We start from the raw sequence: 20,052 nt of genomic DNA on the forward strand, positions 1-20,052 counted from the left end.
AATATAATAATAATGATTTATTCGATGTTAAACACAATACAATGCAATAGTCTTCGTCAAAGTCAATGAAATACTAGAGCTAAATAATACAATTCCGAGTACTGCATTCAAGAAATTCATTCATAGAGTAGAAAGCTTGGCTACATATCCATAGGTGGAGACAACGCTTAAACTTGGGTAATGAACAGTCTCTGGCCTCTCGGGGTAGGTGTTTGAAAAGGCACAGCTTTACATGGTCAAAAGACTTGCTTGTTGTTGACAGCCTACATTGAGGCTGAATGAGATTATTTTTTAGTCTAGTGTTATGATGGTGAACGGCACTACTAGTTTTATGGCTGTCCAAGTTCATTTTTACATTTATAAGACATTTAAATATATATTGACCATACAATGTCATTATGCCTTGCTCCTTGAATAGAGGTTTACAATGTTCCATAGCTTTTGAATTCGTAATGATTCTAAGAGCTCTTTTCTGTAAAATAAATAATTCTTTAGGGCCCCGCACGGGGGGAAGAGGGTGATCTCTTCCTTTGGGGAGTCGCGCCCCCACGGACCCGAGCCCACCGGGGAGACAACCTCGTCAAAAAACCCTTCGTACGCTAGGATAGCGTCCAGACAGCATGTGACTCTGCTGTGCTGAGTAGCCGAAACATCTGGCGTCCAGATTCACCCACGTGTTTGCCGTGCGTGGAGACCCGTACAAGGGGGAGAAGGGGATCCTGGTGGGTGAGTTCTCCGGCTCCCAGCTGGGCGTCGGAAACCCGGTATGGGCCGGAGTTCAATACCCCACTTCGGCCCTGGATTCCCCGAAAAACGGGCGGCCGAGAAGAGCCCAGCTCGGTCAACCGGCTCCTGGCGGCTGGGGAGCTTGGCGGCTCCTTCCGAGCGTACGCCAGGACGGGTTAGTGCTGGAGATATGGGGGTCTCCGTAGGGCGGCCGAAGGCGTGTGGGTTCGGAGGGCCCCCGCGCTGGAGGTTCTAACCCAAAAGAGACCCCCTATCGAACGTTCCTATATCCCTTGGGTAGCCCTGGCGACCACACCGGATCTCGGTGTGGCGTCCCCAATGTGTGGCTCCGTGGTGGGTGGGGAGCCCAGGGGATGAATTTTTCTTTACGCATTCATGGAGACAATCAATCTTCCTCCAACCAAAAGATCCCGTCCGGAAACGGACGGGGGAGTAAATATAGCTTCCGCTTGCCGCAGATTTCTTGTGATGAAATGTGTAAACGAAGGGGAGACCCTTACTAAGGTGTCACCTTTTTTAATACGCAGAGTCCTTTCAGCAACAGTGACGGGTGACCTAAAATCCGCCAAAAAATTAAGAGACGGAACGCTCCTAATACAGACAACAAACGAAGCACAAAGTGAAAAATTACTCGCATTAGAGAAATTTAATAATATCCCTGTCAAGGTCCAAGTGCACCGCACCCTTAACACTTGCCGGGGTGTAATCAGCAACTATGACCTCCTCTACGTGTCCGATGATGAAATTAAGACGGAGATGGCTCCACAAGGCGTAATAGACTGTCGCCGATTAAAAATTAAAAGGAACGGCGAGCTGATAAATAGCACATCCGTAATCCTAACATTCTCACGCGACACACTTCCCGAAAAGGTATATGTGGGCTACGAATCTGTGTCAGTCCGACCATTCATCCCAAGTCCTATGAGATGCTTCCAATGCCAGCGTTTCGGCCACATTGCTACAAGATGCCAGGGCAAGGCCACCTGCCCACGCTGTGGCAAAGATAAACATGACGGCGATTCCTGCACCTCAGATCCATCCTGCGTCAATTGCGAGGGTACACACCCAGTGTACGCCCGTGATTGTCCAAAAATGATGGAAGAGAAGAAAATCATGGAAATCAAGACTGTGGAGAAGTTACCCTATTTTGAAGCCCGCAAAAAATTCAGAACGTTAATGGCACCTACCTTTTCAAGATCGTACGCTGCAGTAGTAGACACCTCAGTTAATAATAATAAAAACAATGTAAGCCAAGGAAACAAAAAGAACGTGAAAGAGAGCAAAGCAACGGACAACAGCAACAACCAAGCCAAACCGGATAAGGCTACTAAACCGGTAACAAAGAACATTCCGACAGGAAAAAATGACGCCGTGTTGGATTCTTCGAAGAAGAACGCCAACTCAGGCACCACCGGGACCACGCAAAACAAGCGTGGGAAGTCCCAGTCCCCCGGTCCATCTGGTAAGGCTATACATAGCCTACCAGAATCCATGGATGAAGATGATATCTCGGAGTCAGAGATAAACCGGGCGAAGGCTAAGGAGAAGAGACGCTTTAAGCGTTAAGTCTCCCTCTAGCCTAGTGATCGAGTTTTAGTTTATTTATTTAACTTATTCCCTATTTTAATGGCTTTTATCATACAGTGGAACTGTAACGGTTTTTATCGGCATAAGGAGGAGCTAGACATTTTAATCAGAGATTTTAGCCCGTCCTGTATATGTTTGCAGGAAACACATTTTAAGGACACGGACAAGGGATATTTAAAACATTTTAACGCTTTTAGATTGGACGATACCAGCGGCCAACGAGCCCATGGTGGAGTTTCGGTTTTTGTCCGGGAGGCTCTTTACACCTCCCGAATAAATCTTAACACACCGTTCCAAGCGGTAGCGGTGACGGTGCACGCTCCCGAGGCGATAACGGTGTGCAACGTTTACCTGCCGGAGGGTGCACCCGTCACACGTTTTAATCTAGAATCCCTTGTTCACCAGCTACCTCAGCCTTTTATTTTACTCGGAGATTTTAATGCTCACGATCGGCTATGGGGAAGCACCCCGGGACAGTGCAACCGCAGGGGACGTATTTTATCAAGTTTTATTAGTGATTTTAACCTATTTTTACTCAATAACGGCGAGAAAACCCGTTTTAACTCTTATAGCGGCGATTCTTCCTCCATTGACTTGGGTATTGTATCGACTAGTTTGGTCAATAAACTCAAACTCTCTGTGCATAAGGATCTTAGTGGGAGCGATCACTTTCCCCTTTTAATCAAAAGGGAGCAAAATGTAAACCCCGATTTTATTAGACCAGGCTGTTGGATTGTCCGGAAAGCTGATTGGCATCTTTTTAACTCAAATTTTAACTACGTGTGGGATAAAAACAACGACTGTGTAACAAACGTAAATCTTTTGACATCCAGCATCATTCAAGCCGCCGAAATTAGCATACCACGATCTCGAAGCATCCTTCCAAGAACTGCTGTGCCATGGTGGAATGAAACCTGCGCAGAAGCCATTAAAAAACGTAAGAAAGCTCTCCGAATTTTCAACAAGTATCCTACAGCAAATAATCTCTCCGCTTTTCGGCGACTAAGAGCGAAAGCGCGTCAGGTAATAAAGGACGCAAAGAGGATTTCTTGGATGAATTTTGTCTCCGGTGTCAACCACAGGACTCCACTTGCACAGGTATGGCGTAAGGTGAGGAGCATATCAGGTAGCAGCCAGCAACTAGGTATATCCTTCCTAGAAGTCGAAGGAAAGGTTATCACTTCTCCAGCTGCGATAGGGAACGTATTCGCCCAATTACTCGCCAAAGTGAGCAGCGACGAATGCTATGAACCTTCTTTTGCGATCCTCAAGAAAAGGCTCGAGAACGTCCCTATATCCTTTATGGAGCCTAAAACAACGGCAGACTACAATATGCCATTTACCATTTGGGAGCTGAAATCTGCCATCCATGACTCCCACGACACGTCCCCAGGACCCGACGAGATCCACAATGCCTTCCTCCGAAATCTATCGGAATCGGCGTTGCTGGAAATCCTTGAAACTTTTAATCAGCTCTGGGCCAATGGGGATTTTCCTCCGTCCTGGCGGGAGTCCGTCATTGTTCCCATCCCAAAACATGGAAAAGACCGAGCTGATCCGAATTCTTACCGGCCGATTTCTCTCACCAGCTGCCTGTGCAAGAAAATGGAGCGAATGGTAAATCGACGTCTCATTTGGTGGCTGGAGCGTCGAAAACTCCTCTCTAGGATACAATGCGGATTCAGACGGAACCGTTCCACAATGGACCACTTGGTTAGGATTGAAAATTTCATCCAAGAAGCCTTCCTTCTCCGCCAACACGTAGTCGGTGTATTTTTCGACTTAGAGAAGGCTTACGACCGGGTCTGGCGACGTAAGATTCTACGCGTATTACGCGAGTGGGGTTTTAGAGGCTGTTTGCCCATTTTTATACAAAATTTTTTTAACCAACCGTGTTTTTAAAGTAAGGACGGGACAGTTGTTGTCAAATTTTTACCCTCTTGACAACGGAGTTCCCCAAGGCTCCGTTCTGAGCGTGACGTTGTTCGCTATTGCGATCAACGACATAGCTCACTGCATCAAGGAGCCAGTGTTAGGGTCACTATTTGTGGATGATCTCGCGATTTTCTGCAGATCATCTAGGATCGTGAATGCATCGCGTATGGCGCAACTCACCATCAATAAACTTCACAAATGGACCCAAAATAACGGCTTCCTTTTCTCTTTGGAGAAAACAAAGTGCGTTCACTTTTCTCGCACTCGGGGCGTCCATGTAAATCCCACGTTACACCTAGGTGGTAGAAACCTCCCATTTGTGGAATCAGTCCGTTTTCTGGGGATGACCCTCGACCACAAACTCAACTGGAAGGAGCACATTAATTCTGTCAAGGTAAACTGTTTGAAGTCTTTGAACATTTTAAAGTTTTTAAGCCACGCATCTTGGGGAGCAGACCGCACCACCTTAATTTTACTTTACCGCACACTGGTGCGGTCGAAATTAGACTACGGCTCATTCGTGTATGCGTCCGCTCGCGAGACGTATTTGAAAGCACTTAATTCAGTGCATAACGCAGGTCTGCGACTATGCACTGGGGCGTTTAGGACCAGCCCGATTCCCAGCATATATACCGACGCAGGCGAGCCTCCTCTATGCTACCGAAGGACCTGGCTTCTTTGTAGCTACGTTTCCAAAATTTTAGCAATGACGAGTCACCCATGTTATAGTTTACTTTTTAAACCCCGTTTTATTAATGTTTTTAACCGAAGGACTAAAGCAACCAGACCAGTAAGCGTTCGTTTTAACGATTTTATTCGCGGATGCGAATTCACGCTACCTGAAGTGTATCCTGTTTCATTCTCGGAACACCCCCCTTGGATCACTCCCACTCCGGTGGTGAATATTCTCTCACGATCTCGACCGAAGTCTTCCACAACTCCTTCGGAGTACCAGCGTTTGTTTGCCATGTTCCGATGGAATCACCCCAACCTTACCCCCGTTTACACTGACGGTTCGAAAGATAACTCTGCTTGTGCATGTGCAGTGTTCTCCCCTATCCACGGGAACATCAGAGCAAAGCTTCACCCGATGTGCAGTGTGTACACGGCGGAGCTTTATGCCATAAGGACAGCTCTAGAAGCCCTAGGTGACCACGGCGGCTCCTTTGTCATATGCACTGACTCCAGGAGCTCGCTACAAGCCATCTCTGGCCTCTCACCCGTGCACCCGATCGTGCAAGAAATACACTCTCTCCTGCTGACCCTTTCGAGAAAGGGTTTGAATATCCATTTTCTGTGGGTACCGGGACATGAGGGGATAGCCGGGAATGAGATAGCAGACGCTATGGCCAAGGAAGCTCTGAATAACGAAGTTCTTGTCTCAACGCTGGTCCCCCACGAGGACTTACGAGCATCTCTAAGAAACGTGGTATTTGGAAAATGGAGGGAGTCATGGAGGATTCTAAATAATAACAAGCTCCGTGGCATCAAGGACATGGTAGCAGCGTGGCCCTCCTCAGCTCGTAGTAATCGGAGAGAGGAAGTAGTACTTACACGATTGAGGATAGGGCACAGCCCCCTGACCCATGCGTATCTCTTTACTGAAGAGAAGGAACCTCCCCAATGTGGGGATTGTAAATGTCCATTAAGTATTAGACACATCATGCTAGATTGTGTTAAGTACCGCGAAGCGCGAAGACAAAATAATCTAGGGGGAGACCTAAAAACCCTTTTAGGAGACAACCCTACCAACTTAATCTGTACATTTCGGTTTCTCAGAGAAATAAACATTTTTAATAAAGTCTAATTATGTACACTTTCAACGAAGACATCAGATGCAGTAGATTACTTTATACATAACTTTTGTAATTAAATAGCACAGTAGTGGTGCAAAATGACCTTGCCGTCGACGCACCCTAAATCCAAATACTACAATTCTTTAGGGGAGGAAGAATGGCCCCAAACCTCAATGCCATAGTTTAACACGTTAAGTGCGGCAGCCGTTTTCAAAATTCGTTCCCGGGGGCGGAAATACTTTTTCTTCGTTTTTGCATTCGTTAGGGTATTTGATGCAATGACCACCATCTAAAATATATTTTATTGCTCTTTTTTCTGAATTATGACGAAAAAATTTTATGACGCACCGTGTGCGTCATCCGCCATGGGTAAGGTATATGGTGATAGGCAACCCGCATCACATCACCACTCGCGGCCGCCCTCATTTTTTTTAGCTAAAATGTACTGCTGTATTCGCTATAGAACTTCATTTTAGATATTTTATTGGTTTATATACTTTTAGTCGTACTTATTTTTACTGTGTACTCAATTTACAGCATACGGAAATTTAAAATTTTTCAACAACTGGTTAACATCTTCCAGGCACTATTTGCGTCGGTACTTTACATCTGATGGTAGTGATGAAACATAGGGTGCAATTTTAGGCCTTAAAATTAAGATTATTAAATAATAAGAATAATGAATTAAAAATATCAAATATTTTATTAGTCTTATATTACAAATATGCATGGTATTCCCTGAAACAAGGTTCAAGACATAACCCTGGTAGCTCTGGGCACTCTGGGCAGAAAGTGCTGACATCCTTTCTCATTCCTTTGCTGTAGCATACCCTGCATCTTTTACGCTGACTTCGTTTTTCAGAACTTTTTGATGGTAAGTGGTTCTTTTTATTTTCCCCTAGAGGCTTTGGTGCATCTCGGATCATTGGTATAGTGTTCTTATATATCAATGAGGCGATAACATTATCACGAAACTCAAGTAGACTACGTGACCTTCCTCCATACTTCTTGAATAAGCAATATGCATTATTCATCACTAGGTTTAGCAAATGCAAACCTAATTTCATGTACCATCTCAACGATTTCCTTTCTAATGGATAATAAGCCAAAAGTTGATCCATCCTATCAATTCCACCCATGAATTGGTTATATTTCACTACCATTTTGGGCCTCCTGGATATAGTGCCAAACTTTGTTTGTACGTCAACAAAGTCTGCATCATGCTCTGATGATATGAGCAAAATCTCTCTCTTGTCTCGCCACTTCATCACACTTATTCCCTCATTAGTGTGTCTGCTGAACGACTCTCCCCTCTTTAATTTCTTATTTACTACATCTAAAGGGTTATTTTTTCGATTCCCCTGAAGTGTCCCAGTAACGTATGTATTGTTTTGCAAAAGATGCAGACACAAATTAACGGAATTATAAAAATTGTCCATATATACTGCATGCCCTGCGTTGAGAAATTTTTGTAATAAATATTTCACTACTTTATCGGTATGTCCACGCCCACCAATGACACAATCTTGAGCTCCTGTGTAGACACAAAAATTCAGCACTAAGCCAGAGGGCTCACTCAGCACATATAATTTTAATCCATATTTATGTCTCTTACTCTTGATATACTGCCTGAAGTATAAGCGTCCTCTCCATAGAACCATAGATTCGTCCAAGCTCAAGTTCTTTTCAGGATAGTAAATCATATTCATATTATTTACAAACGCGTCAAGTACGGGACGAACTTTATAAAGTGGATCTGTTGGTATTGCATCATTTTCTTTAGGGTTCCGGCTAAAATGCAATGCCCTCAAAATGAGCATAAAACGGTCCCTTGACATGTTTTGACGGAAAATTGGAAAATCGTTTAAGTTTGATCGTTTCCAATAGTAAGGAATACGATTCAGCCGTATATTGCCCATGAGGAAAAGCAGCCCAAAAAAAACCTCTAATTCATCCCTCGTCACGTCTTTCCATTCGGTAATACGCGAACGAGGTAATGGACTTCTTGAAAGTATGTCCACTGCATTGGCATTCGTCTCTCGGATTATGATATTTACAAACTCGTCATTGGCAACTAAAAAGAAAAAATCACTTGGGTCCTGACCTGTAAGTTCCACTTTGAGTCCTGGTCTTCCAGTGAAGGGAATTATTATAGAATTTTCTTTGATTTCACTCCAAATGAAAGAGGAGGGGCTATCAATGCGCCCGGGAGAGGAACTAACTGGGTGAGGAACAATCACTTCACTCCCTGCTTCTCCTGAGCTGTCGTCTGACTCCGTGCTCTCGTCCCCGCTGCTGGAGGAAACATTGTATTCTTCATCGGAGTCTAGCACAATTTCGCGGATGACGTCCTCTGATAATTCCCTTGCTTTGCAGCGCTTCTTTGTGCTCCCTTGACTTCCAGCGTGTGATGAGGACGGGAGGAGATTATCTGGTATCTATGCAGAATGGTCAAAAAGAAATACAAATTAGTCTATCAGTAAAAACATGCATAGTCTATCGATCATAATACATATACTTGGTCTCTGGGGACTAAACTTCGTAAACGGTTTTGTACAGTAGGGTAGGAAGAAACATCTGTAAGATTGAAGCCATGGTTTGGCGGATTGAAGGAAAGGCTACGAAAAAAATATCATAAGATCTATATTGTATGTAAATAGAGCTACAGTAGTTATTTCGGTTGTAAAAATTATTAATACTTACAGAAACATCTCTCACTTCGCAATCAGAAGGCGATGTCCTTTTCTTTGACCTCCTACTAGTAGACATTGTCAAAGTAGTATCCTCCGACCCCTATATAACAATGTTAAAATAGATGAATTACTTTTAATATAATAAATACATCAGTAACGTAGTTATTAACATAAAATTATTTATGAAGTGAAAGGTACTTACCGTAATCTGCGTGTTCACCAGAACTGAGGAATTCACCGTCTTCATACAACGGTTTACGCACTAGTAACTGCACAATACTGCAGAAAGTTACACGTAACCACATAAAAACCTGCACGAAGCGCACCTAATACTCAATTATAACGTTTATACATTTTAAAAGAAATTTTATATCGGAATATATGATATTTTATTTCACATACATTGAAAAAAGCAGTCACATATGACGTTCAAATTCATTTTATCGCTAAGGATATACTAATTGACAAAATTAGAAACGAAAAAATGTTTGTTATAGTAAAAACTAAGAAGATTACGAACATATAATCAAAAAGAGCATTCCTGTGAGCGCAGAACGCCATCTAATTATTACAGATAGAAGTTACGCTTGACGCATATGGTGCGTCGTCCGCCCCTGACAAGGGTACAATCATGACGCACATGTTGCGTCATCCGCACGCAAAGTGTTAAGTGGCAGTGAAAAATGGCAAAGTAAACTGCTCGAAGATATTCAGTGGGAATGAGAGTTTTCAGCTTTCTTAGCATGTATATAGCTTTAGACAATTTACAGTAGTAGAGGAAGTATGACAGTCCCATAGTATTCTGCAGTCCAGGTCAAAGCCTAGTAGCTTTAAAGTGCCGGTATGATACAAAGTGGGGCTTAGAGAGAATACCATCTGTTGGGTTTTTTCTGTATTGAGGGCAAGCCCATTTGCTGAGAACCATTCTTCAACCACAGAGATTATAACATCAGAGGGGTAAGTGGAGTTATTAAGATCATGTATCAGAGTAGTATCATCAGCATATAATACTGAGCCGCAAGGTAAATGGTGTGGGAGATCATTTATTAGAATTAAAAATAGAAGAGGGCCAAGGACTGATCCTTGAGGTACACCCCGTAATATGTTTAGAGGGGCTGACAGTGTATTGTTTATTTTGACGCATTGTGAACGGTTTGTTAAATAGGACTCCATGAGTTTTAGTTCCAAATTGTTGACATCATAGTATTGTAATTTCTTAAGGAGTAGTGGGTGTGAAACACAATCAAAAGCTTTGGAAAGGTCACATGCTGTTAGTACGAGGGGGGATTTATTTTCAAAAGCATCCAATAATTTATAAGCAGTCAACTGACTATATATTTATTGTGGTGTAATGACTTCTTTTCTCTGCCATCGTAATACTCTGAAAGACAGAGAACGACATCCAGGAGGCCTTTGTCCTTCGCCAGCACGTTGTTGGTATTTTCTTCGATCCAGACAAGGCTTATGACCGGGTCTGGTGCCGAAAAATACTCTTGACGCTCCACAAATGGGGATTTAGAGGCCATCTGCCAATATTTATTGATTTTTTTTTTAAATAATCGCATCTTTAAGGTTAGAATAGGCTGAGACGTATCGAAATCTTATACCCTGGTAAATGGGGTACCACAGGGCTCCGTATTGAGCGCGACACTTTTTGCGATAGCCGTCAATGACGTGGCGGATTGTGTCAAAGCCCCAACTATGAGCTCCCTGTTCGTGGATGACCTGGCAATCTTTTGCCGGTCGTCCAAACTTGTATCTGTAGCCAGACAAATGCAGCTAGCATTAAATAATCTAGGCAACTGGTCGCGGATGAATGGTTTTAAATTTTCAGCGGAAAAGACCAAATGTGTGCATTTTCACCGGAAGAGAGGTTACTTTGCCCCTCCAGTTTTAAAACTGGATGGCTGACCCCTTCCGTACGTGGAGTCAGCTCGGTTCCTAGGAATGACCCTAGACTACTGATTAAATTGGCGGGAACATATTCAGTTTTTAAGAAATAATTGTCTTAGGACCCTAAATATTTTAAAGTTTTTAACCCACTCCTCATGGGGTGCCGACCGCAGCATGATGCTTTTATTATATCACGCACTTGTTCGGTCCAAGCTTGACTATGAAAGTTTTATTTACTCGTCTGGCCGCGAGTCAATTTTAAGAACTTTGACGACGCTGCACAACACAGGACTGCGGCTCTCAACTGGTGCCTTCCGCACCAGCCCGATGTTCAGCATTTATGCCGATGCTGGAGAGCCGCCTTTGCAGAGCCGAAGAGACATCCTGATGTTGAACTATGCGGCGACAATCTTAGCCTCAAGAGGTCACCCGTGTTTTAACATTGTTTTTAATCCAAAGTTTTTAAGAATTTTTATTATAAGAACGAGAGCCACTAAGCCACTATGTATACGATTGGAAGAGTTCATTGAAGCATCCGGAATACAACTCCCGGATGTTGCTCCAATCGTTTACCCTGACATCCCACCGTGGATAATTCCATATCCCAAAATTTATGATGCTTTTAAAGGATTCCAGAAAGCATACCCCACTACCTCAGTATCAGTGTCATTTTAATGAATTCATCTGTCGCCATAAGGGCAGTCGACTCGTGTATACAGACGGATCCATGTCGGAAGCCGCCTGTGCCTGCGCAGTGTCCTCGGCATACCACGGCATCATGCAGACGAGACTCAGCCCGTTGTGTAGCATATACACAGCGGAGCTCATCGCCATTAAGAAGGCGTTGGGGATGGTCGCCTACGATTGTAACCCTACCACCTTCATATGCACCGACTCAAAGAGCTCGCTGCAATCTATCTCCACTATTTTCCCGATGCACCCTATTGTGCAAGATATTCAAATCGCCCTATACAATAACTGTAAACGAGGACGCAAAGTGTTGTTCCTATGGGTTCCCGTGCACAAGGGAATAACAGGAAATGAAAAGGCAGATGCAGCTGCAAAGGCGGCACTCACGCTGCCTGTGCAGGATTCGACTTTTGTAACCTATCAAGACTTACAGACTGCCATGCGCAGAATAGTTCTACAGCAGTGGAGTGAGGTATGGACGAACGTAACGAATAACAAACTAAGAATGATCAAACCTGTTACGTCAATGTGGCCCTCTTCTGCTGGGAGGAATCGTAGGGAGGAGGTCATCATTACTAGACTGAGAATCGGTCATTGCGCCCTGACACATTCCTATCTCTTCACCGAAGAGAAGATCCCACCTCGATGTGGCTATTGTGGCTGCCCTCTGATTGTGAGACACCTCTTGACGGAGTGTGATGGGTATCAGCTTACACGAGGCAGGACAGGCCTCAGGGGCAACCTAGAATGTATTCTGGGCGATGACCCTGACCGCCTAAGCAGCATCATAGAATTCATTAAGAAAACTGGTCTTGTGAATTCGATTTGATTCGAGTTCGATTCGGCTTGACATTTACATCAGTATTGTCAACAGTGCCGCACTAACTGAAATTATAGTATACACTTATGTCGCAATTTGATTGCGCGTGGTGCTAATGACCTTAGCTGTCGACGCACCCGTAACCCCAAACCTGCTATTACTGACAGAGTTCGCCAAAGCTCTGTCTTGAGCACGGCCCTGTTCGCTATCGCGATCAATGACATCTACAACTGCATCCAGGAGCCAGTGAATGGGTCAATGTTTGTTGATGACCTTGCGATCTTCTGCAGGTCATCCAGGGTCGTGAATGCATCGTGCATGGTGCAGCTCACTATCAATAAACTTCACCAATGGAAAACAAACAAAAACAAAGAAATTGCTTCCATTCCTCTTCGGAGAAAACCAAGTGCATACACTTTTCTCGTACTCGAAGCATCCATGTAAATCCAACATTGCACCTTGGCAGAAGAAACCTCCCATTTGTGGAATCTGTCCGAATCCTGGGAATGACCCTCGATTACAAACTCAACTGGAGGGAGCATATTGATATGCTAACTGTGAACTGTCTAAAGTCGTTGAACATTTTAAAGTTTTTAAGCCGCAAAGTTTGGGAAGCAGATCGCATCACCTTAATTTTAGTTTACCGCTCACTGGTGCGGTCGAAATTGGACTACAGCTCATTCGTGTATGCGTGCGTCCACTTGCGAGACTAAATTCAGAGCACTAAATTCAGTGCACAATGCAGCACTGCGACTCTGCACTGGGGCGTTTGGGACCAGTCCGATCCCTAGTGTCTATTCCGATGCAGGTTCCCCATTACCCCATCCTTACCCCTGTTTACACAGACGCACAGTGGGCTGAAATCGAAAAAAGCTGGACAAAACCTCGAAAATGGTTTTTTTGAGTATGGAAGTTGAAACTTTGCACAGTTGTTGCCAACACATTAGTGCATTTCTTGAAGCAAAATGTTTCTCACAGGTTAATTTTAAATATAAAATACATAGCCTCAAAGGCGAACAAATTTGGCGCAAATTGCCCGCTTTGAATTTTTTTTCGAAATTCAGCATGTTTAAACTAATGTCACACCTTTAGTAGTAATTCAATAGCTACAAAAATTTATAAAATTGTTAAACGGTTTGTTAGCATTGATTACCATCAACTTTCACGACTTAGTTGTTGTATTTGTGACCAATACGATACAAAATGTCGGGCCCTGTTTTTCGTCGAATTTTTGTGTTTATGTAGGATTTTAAAAAAAGGATCACCGAGTTACCTCGAGATATTTACAACACATATACAACAAAGTATATAGATTACGATAATCGGAAGTACAGCTGCGACCACCTGCGACGCCGAAATTAAGATCGATTTTTCGAACGTGCGGCACCGCCCGGAGCTTGCTGCTGGCCACGGGAATTGCCGTACTCGACGAATGTTGGATAGTGAATCATTTTAAGCAAATTTATTGTATAAAAGCTATGACATATTATTACTACATTTATTTTCCTTTTGTTGTAAACTGATTTCTTTACTCCCTTGTAATATTTATCGTCGATGCAGTACAAAATGGCGGACGCTAATTTCAGTAACATTTTTGCCCGTGTGTGGCTACATAAAAAGAAGGACACCGAGTTGATCTCAGATATTTACATCGTAATTGCATCAAGCCATTTAGATTCTCCATCCACAGAAATAATCTGCGACCGTTCGCAACAAACAAAATAAAATCGATGTTTTTACCGTGCCGCGCAGTCCGTGGCTGCTCACTGGGCGCATGGAATGTCGTGACGCAGCGTACATGATAAAACACTATGAAGTATTTGTTGTGGTTATGTTTGATTCCAACATAATTATTACTATTTCATTTCAAGTTGGTTTGTTGTCACTTTAGGTAAATGAATTCGCTCCTCTATCCATTTTTACTGACTAGTGACTATTTACCAAATTCCCGAATGCAAACTAGCTGACTTGAAACTCTGACAATTCCGCACGTGCATTGTACCCCTTTGATGGGTTAAACGGCTCTATTAGCCTGCTTCTAACCTCAAAGACGAAATAGATTTTACAACCAGCCGACCAGCCCACAGCTGGATGGTATTTGCCCGTCCACCCCCTACGGTAGTCGGGAAAATGGTCTTTTTATGACCCCACGTTGCTCGTGTGCGGTCCCTTTTACCTTTTTCTACTAAGCAACAACTAAGCCCACCTTAACTCCTGAAAAGTTAGCTGTGGTGAAGGGTAAGTGTTCATGTCAAATAAGTCAAACATTTGTGCTAAGTGTTCTGTAGTGTGGCAATTTTGTAACTGTTACTTCAAAAGATCACATAGTACCTGAATTTTACTTCATTCATAAGGTTGATCTATCAAAATTAACTCCTTTATAATGGCATGTTTCCCTGCGACTTCTTTGTGTGTATATGGGAAGCTTCAGGCACTTCTCGTTAACTAAGTATGTCAACTCACACATTACTGGTCCCGACAGCCCATTATTTTAAGTATTTTTGGCTATTTTTTTAATTGTTTGACTTTGGTTTTCCAAACAAATTTGATGGTTAGTGAGTGAATCCGATAAAATTGAATGAGTTATTCATGTAGTGTAATAACAGTGGTACTTGTTAGAAATTGTCTGTGACTGGGGTATCTTTTTTGTTTTAGATACATTTGAAGATTGGCTGAGGAGTAAAAACATTCAAGAAGAGGAAATTACATTATGCCTAAAGAAATATAAATCTTACATTTCTGATAAAATTATGTATATAAACAGAAAATATGTAAAAGAAAATGCTAATCAGGAAAATGTAAATGATGCATCAAATTTGTAATTATTTCAAATTTTATATGAATTACAAGCTGTCATAAATTGTAAATTATGTTTTTAATTTCATTATTTGAGAATCACATTTGTCATCTGTTTCAGAAACATGGCGGTGATCGTTAAATAGGCTTAATGTATTTCCAATTTCATATGCTAGTGCATATTAATGTTAACTATTTATTGTTTTTTATTCATATTGTTTGCTACTCTAAAGACATTGTTAGAATACGCCATTGATAGTTTGTCAACTACAATGATATCATTTCGTATAGATATATATCACGTGTTCAGGCTGCACTTGGTGGAACTGCATACTATCTAATGTGTGAAATGTGCACTTAGTAATGTTTCTAAAAAAACTTATTTTTCTGGCGCAGGGTTTCGATGAGCGACCTTGATAATGTATGCCTATGATAATGTGTACCTAGTCTGTATCTAGTCAAAACTGTGTGTTGGAACAATTAGTTTCTTTTGTGGAATGTTGGTAAGTGATTTATTTTGCTCGTTCGATGAAATGATAGTTAATATTTTGATACAGTTAATAACGTTTCGTGTCACAGTGGTTAAGAGCTCCCGGTTGGTCTTATGAGATATTCAATTAACTATTTGACTCTGTTAAAAATTCATACTACATTACAAAACCTGGTAAGCTACTGAAGGTGATCAGTTGACTACAGATGATGTTCAGTTGCCTACTGAACACGGTTGGTTACAGATGATGTTCGATTGCCTACCGAACCCGGTTGGCTACAGATGATGTTCGACTGCCTACCAAACCCGGTTGGTTACAGATGATGTTCGACTGCCTACCGAACCCGGTTGGTTACGGATGGGGTTCGACTGCCTACCGAACCCGGTTGGTTACAGATGATGTTCGACTGCCTACCGAACCCGGTTGGTTACAGATGATGTTCGACGGCCTACCGAACCTGGTTGGTTACAGATGATGTTTGATTGCCTGCCGAACCCGGTTGGTTACGGATGGGGTTCAATTGCCTACCGAACCCGGTTGGTTACAGATGATGTTCGACTGCCTACCGAACCCGGTTGGTTACGGATGATGTTCGATTGCCTACCGAACCCGGTTGGTTATGGATGATGTTCGATTGCCTACCGAACCCGGTTGGTTACGGATGGGGTCCCCGCACGGGGGAAGAGAGTAATCTCTTCCTTTGGGGAGTTGCGCCCCCACGGACCCGAGCCCACCGGGGAGACAACCTTGTCAAAAAACCCTTCGTACGCTAGGATAGTGTCTAGACAGCATGTGACTCTGCTGTTCTGAGTAGCCGTAACATCTGGCGTCCAGAATCACCCACGTGTTTGCCGTGCGTGGAGACCCGTACAAGGGGGAGAAGGGGATCCTGGTGGGTGAGTTCTCCGGCACCCAGCTGGGCGTCGGAAACCCGGTATGGGCCGGATTTCAATACCCCACTTCGGCCCTGGATTCCCCGAAAAACGGGCGGCCGAGAAGAGCCCAGCTCGGTCAATCGGCTCCTGGCGGCTGGGGAGCTTGGCGGCTCCTTCCGAGCGTACGCCAGGACGGGTTAGTGCTGGAGATATGGGGGTCTCCGTAGGGCGGCCGAAGGCGTGTGGGATCGGAGGGCCCCCGCGCTGGAGGTTCTAACCCGAAAGAGGCCTCCTATCGAAGGTTCCTATATCCCTTGGGTAGCCCTGGCGACCACACCGGATCTCGGTGTGGCGTCCCGAATGTGTGGCTCCGTGGTGGGTGGGGAGCCCAGGGGACGAATTTTGTACGAGCGTATGGATAATAACTTCTTACCTCCAACAAAAAGATCCCGTCCGGAAACGAATGGGGGAGAAATGAAAAACAGTAAATTTCTTATAATGAAATGTCAGAAGGAAGGGGAAACACTAAAAAAAGTTCCCCTTTCTTAATTCGTAAAGTCCTCTCTGCTACGGTCCCAGGTGATATAAAATCGGCCAAAAAGTTACGGGAAGGATCCCTTTTGATCGAAACGGCAAACCAGGCGCAAAGTGAGAAGGTTCTCAACATGAAACTGATGCACGACATCCCAGTGACAGTGGAGGTTCACCGAACCCTGAACACTTGTCGGGGAGTTATAAGCCATTTCGACCTACTACATGTGGACGTTGACGAAATCAAACAAGAGATGGCATCCCAGGGAGTGTGCGACGCTCGTCGGCTGACAACGAAACGGAATGGAGAAATAGTAAACACCACCTCTGTAGTGCTTACATTTACGTGTGACCGGCTCCCTGATAAAGTGTTCATAGGGTATGAATCAGTGCCCGTGCGACCATTCATACCAGCCCCGATGCGCTGTTTCCAGTGCCAAAAATTCGGCCACATCGCACCGCGATGTGAGGGCAAGGCCACCTGCCCGCGCTGCGGCAAGGACAAGCACGATGGGGACAAATGTGCTGAAGCGGCCTGCTGCGTGAATTGCGAGGGTACGCACGCGGCTTATTTTCGCGATTGCCCGAAAATGAAAGAGGAACGGAAGATTATGGAAATTAAAACTGTGGATAAAATATCTTACCTAGAGGCAAGGAAAAAGTTCAAAGCCCTTAGTGCCCCCTCTTTCTCGCGTTCCTTTGCCGCAATCGCCTCCGCTCCAGTTAAGAAGTGCACCATTTCTACGCAGACGGAACCTGAAAAGCAGATAGATGTATTAAAAAAACGAATGCGAGTAACAGTAGCAACAATAAAAAAAACACCCCTAACACCTCCGTAGTGTCTCCCAAAAATACAGGAAAGAAAACCACCAGAAAACCTGACCAGCGAGAGAAAACTCCCTCTCCTGGTCCCTCCGGCAAAGGTATGGAACCGATGCAGGAGGACATAGACGAAGATCTCTGTATTTCAGACACAGAGATCGAAAAAGTCAGGAATAAGGGAAGGAAAAGTCGCTTGAAGCGATGATTCCACAGATTTCCGGGCTAATGCTGCTCCAAGTTTAAATATTTACATCTTTTTTTTCTGTTTTTATCTTTCACCCTTTTTAAACCTTTTTATGACTTTTATATTACAATGGAATTGTAATGGATTTTATCGGCATAAGGAGGAGCTGGCTGTTTTAATAAATGATTTTAACCCTTCATGTATATGTCTACAAGAAACGCATTTTAAATCGACAGACAAGGGAATTTTAAAGGGATATAGTGTGACTAGGTTGGATGACTTGAGTGGGCGAAGAGCCCAAGGTGGTGTAGCAATAGCGGTCCGGGATACCCTACACACCTCCCGTGTGCGGCTAACCACCCCATTCCAGGCTGTGGCCGTCACCGTCCATGCACCCATGGAGGTAACGCTGTGCAACGTGTACCTCCCGGAAGATGCTCCGGTAAATGACAATAACCTTCAAGCCCTCATACGTCAATTGCCGCGACCCTATATTTTATTGGGTGACTTTAACGCTCATGATCCTCTGTGGGGCGGCCCTTCTGCCCAACGCAACAGTAGGGGACGGATTTTAAGCAGCTTTTTCCGAGATTTTAACCTCTTTTTATTGAACAATGGCGAGAGGACACGCTTTAACTCCTTTAACGGAGAATATTCCTCCATTGATTTGTGCTTATGCACGAGCAGCATTTTTACAAGACTGAAACTGTCTGTCCATACGGATCTCTGTGGTAGTGACCACTTCCCGATTTTAATCAAATCTGACGAGATTAACAATACGAATTTTATCCGCGAGGGCAACTGGATTGTCCACAAAGCCGACTGGTCTGTTTTTAAAAATTCTTTTAATTTCACGTACGATGCTCTTCGGGGCGGAACAAAGAACGTTGAGGTGCTAACCGCTAGCATAGTGGACGCAGCGAAACGTAGTGTCCCCTTATCTAAGGGCGCAATCCGTCGACCAGCGGTACCATGGTGGAATGAGGAATGCGCCGAAGCTATTAAGAAACGGAAACGTGCCCTCCGTATTTTTAATAAGTTTCCAACTGCCTCTAATCTTGCCTCATTTCGACGACTCAGAGCAAAGGCTCGACTAATTATAAAGGAGTCAAAGAAGGCCTCCTGGATAAATTATGTATCCTCCATCAACAACAGGACTCCACTAACTCAGGTCTGGAACAAGGTGAGGGCTATATCGGGAGAACGGCATGTTCACGGCGTTTCGTGCCTTGTATTTCAAGGTGTGACATTTCACACACCAAAGGAGATATGCGACGTTCTCGGGGAAGCGTTTGCGAAGACCAGCAGCGACGAGAACTACTCAGCAAACTTCCTGTCTGTTAGGGAACGCTCCCCACACTTGAACTTCACCGAATCGCACGCAGCAGCCGGATACAATGATCTTTTTTCCTTATGGGAACTGAAGTCCGCCATAGCGGATTCCAAAGACACCGCGCCAGGAGTGGACGGTGTCCTAAACATATTTCTTCGGAATATACCGGAGAACGCGTTGATGGATATTCTCCATACCCTCAATCAAATTTGGGTTGAGGGAAGCTTTCCTACAGCGTGGCGGGAATCCGTAGTTGTCCCTATCCCCAAACAAGGAAAGGATAAAACAGACCCAAATAATTATAGGCCAATATCCTTGACCAGTTGTCTATGCAAGACCATGGAAAGAATGGTGAACCGTCGGCTCGTTTGGTGGTTGGAGCGTCGGAACCTTCTTTCCAATATCCAGTGCGGTTTCAGGCGAGGTAGATCCACCACAGACCACCTCGTGAGAACCGAAAATTTTATCCAAGAGGCTTTCCTCCTGGCCCAGCATGTCATAGCCGTGTTCTTCGATCTGGAGAAGGCGTATGACCGAGTCTGGCGCCAGAAGATTCTGAATACGTTACATGAGTGGGGCCTGAGAGGAAATCTCCCAATTTTTATCAAAAATTTTTTAGCAGACCGTGTTTTTAAAGTAAGAATAGGTAATCATTTATCCGGACCTTTTACACAACATAATGGGGTACCACAAGGCTCTGTACTCAGCGTCACACTCTTCGCCATTGCGATAAATGACGTTACAGAATGCGTCAGAACACCAGTGATGGGCTCCTTATTCGTGGACGACTTGGCCATTTTCTGTCGATCGTCCACAATTGCCAGTGCCGCACAGGTCATCCAGCTGACCCTTAACAGAC

The 20,052-nt window shown here is 44.1% G+C and overlaps 1 protein-coding gene across 1 annotated transcript; it reads right to left on the reverse strand.

Annotated features, from left to right (window-relative positions):
* Positions 1–6,749: 6,749 nt before the first annotated feature.
* On the reverse strand, positions 6,750–9,090 carry LOC124166857 (piggyBac transposable element-derived protein 4-like). Its single transcript, XM_046544567.1, has 3 exons — positions 8,961–9,090; positions 8,769–8,858; positions 6,750–8,503 (listed from the first exon to the last, which is right to left on the reverse strand). The coding sequence occupies exons 1-3, from the start codon at positions 9,003–9,005 to the stop codon at positions 6,782–6,784; spliced, it is 1,857 nt and encodes a 618-aa protein (XP_046400523.1). The 5' UTR covers positions 9,006–9,090; the 3' UTR covers positions 6,750–6,781.
* Positions 9,091–20,052: the final 10,962 nt, after the last annotated feature.

The sequence above is a fragment of the Ischnura elegans genome, chromosome 10 (assembly GCF_921293095.1).
Source record: "Ischnura elegans chromosome 10, ioIscEleg1.1, whole genome shotgun sequence".
Lineage (NCBI taxonomy): Eukaryota > Metazoa > Arthropoda > Insecta > Odonata > Coenagrionidae > Ischnura > Ischnura elegans.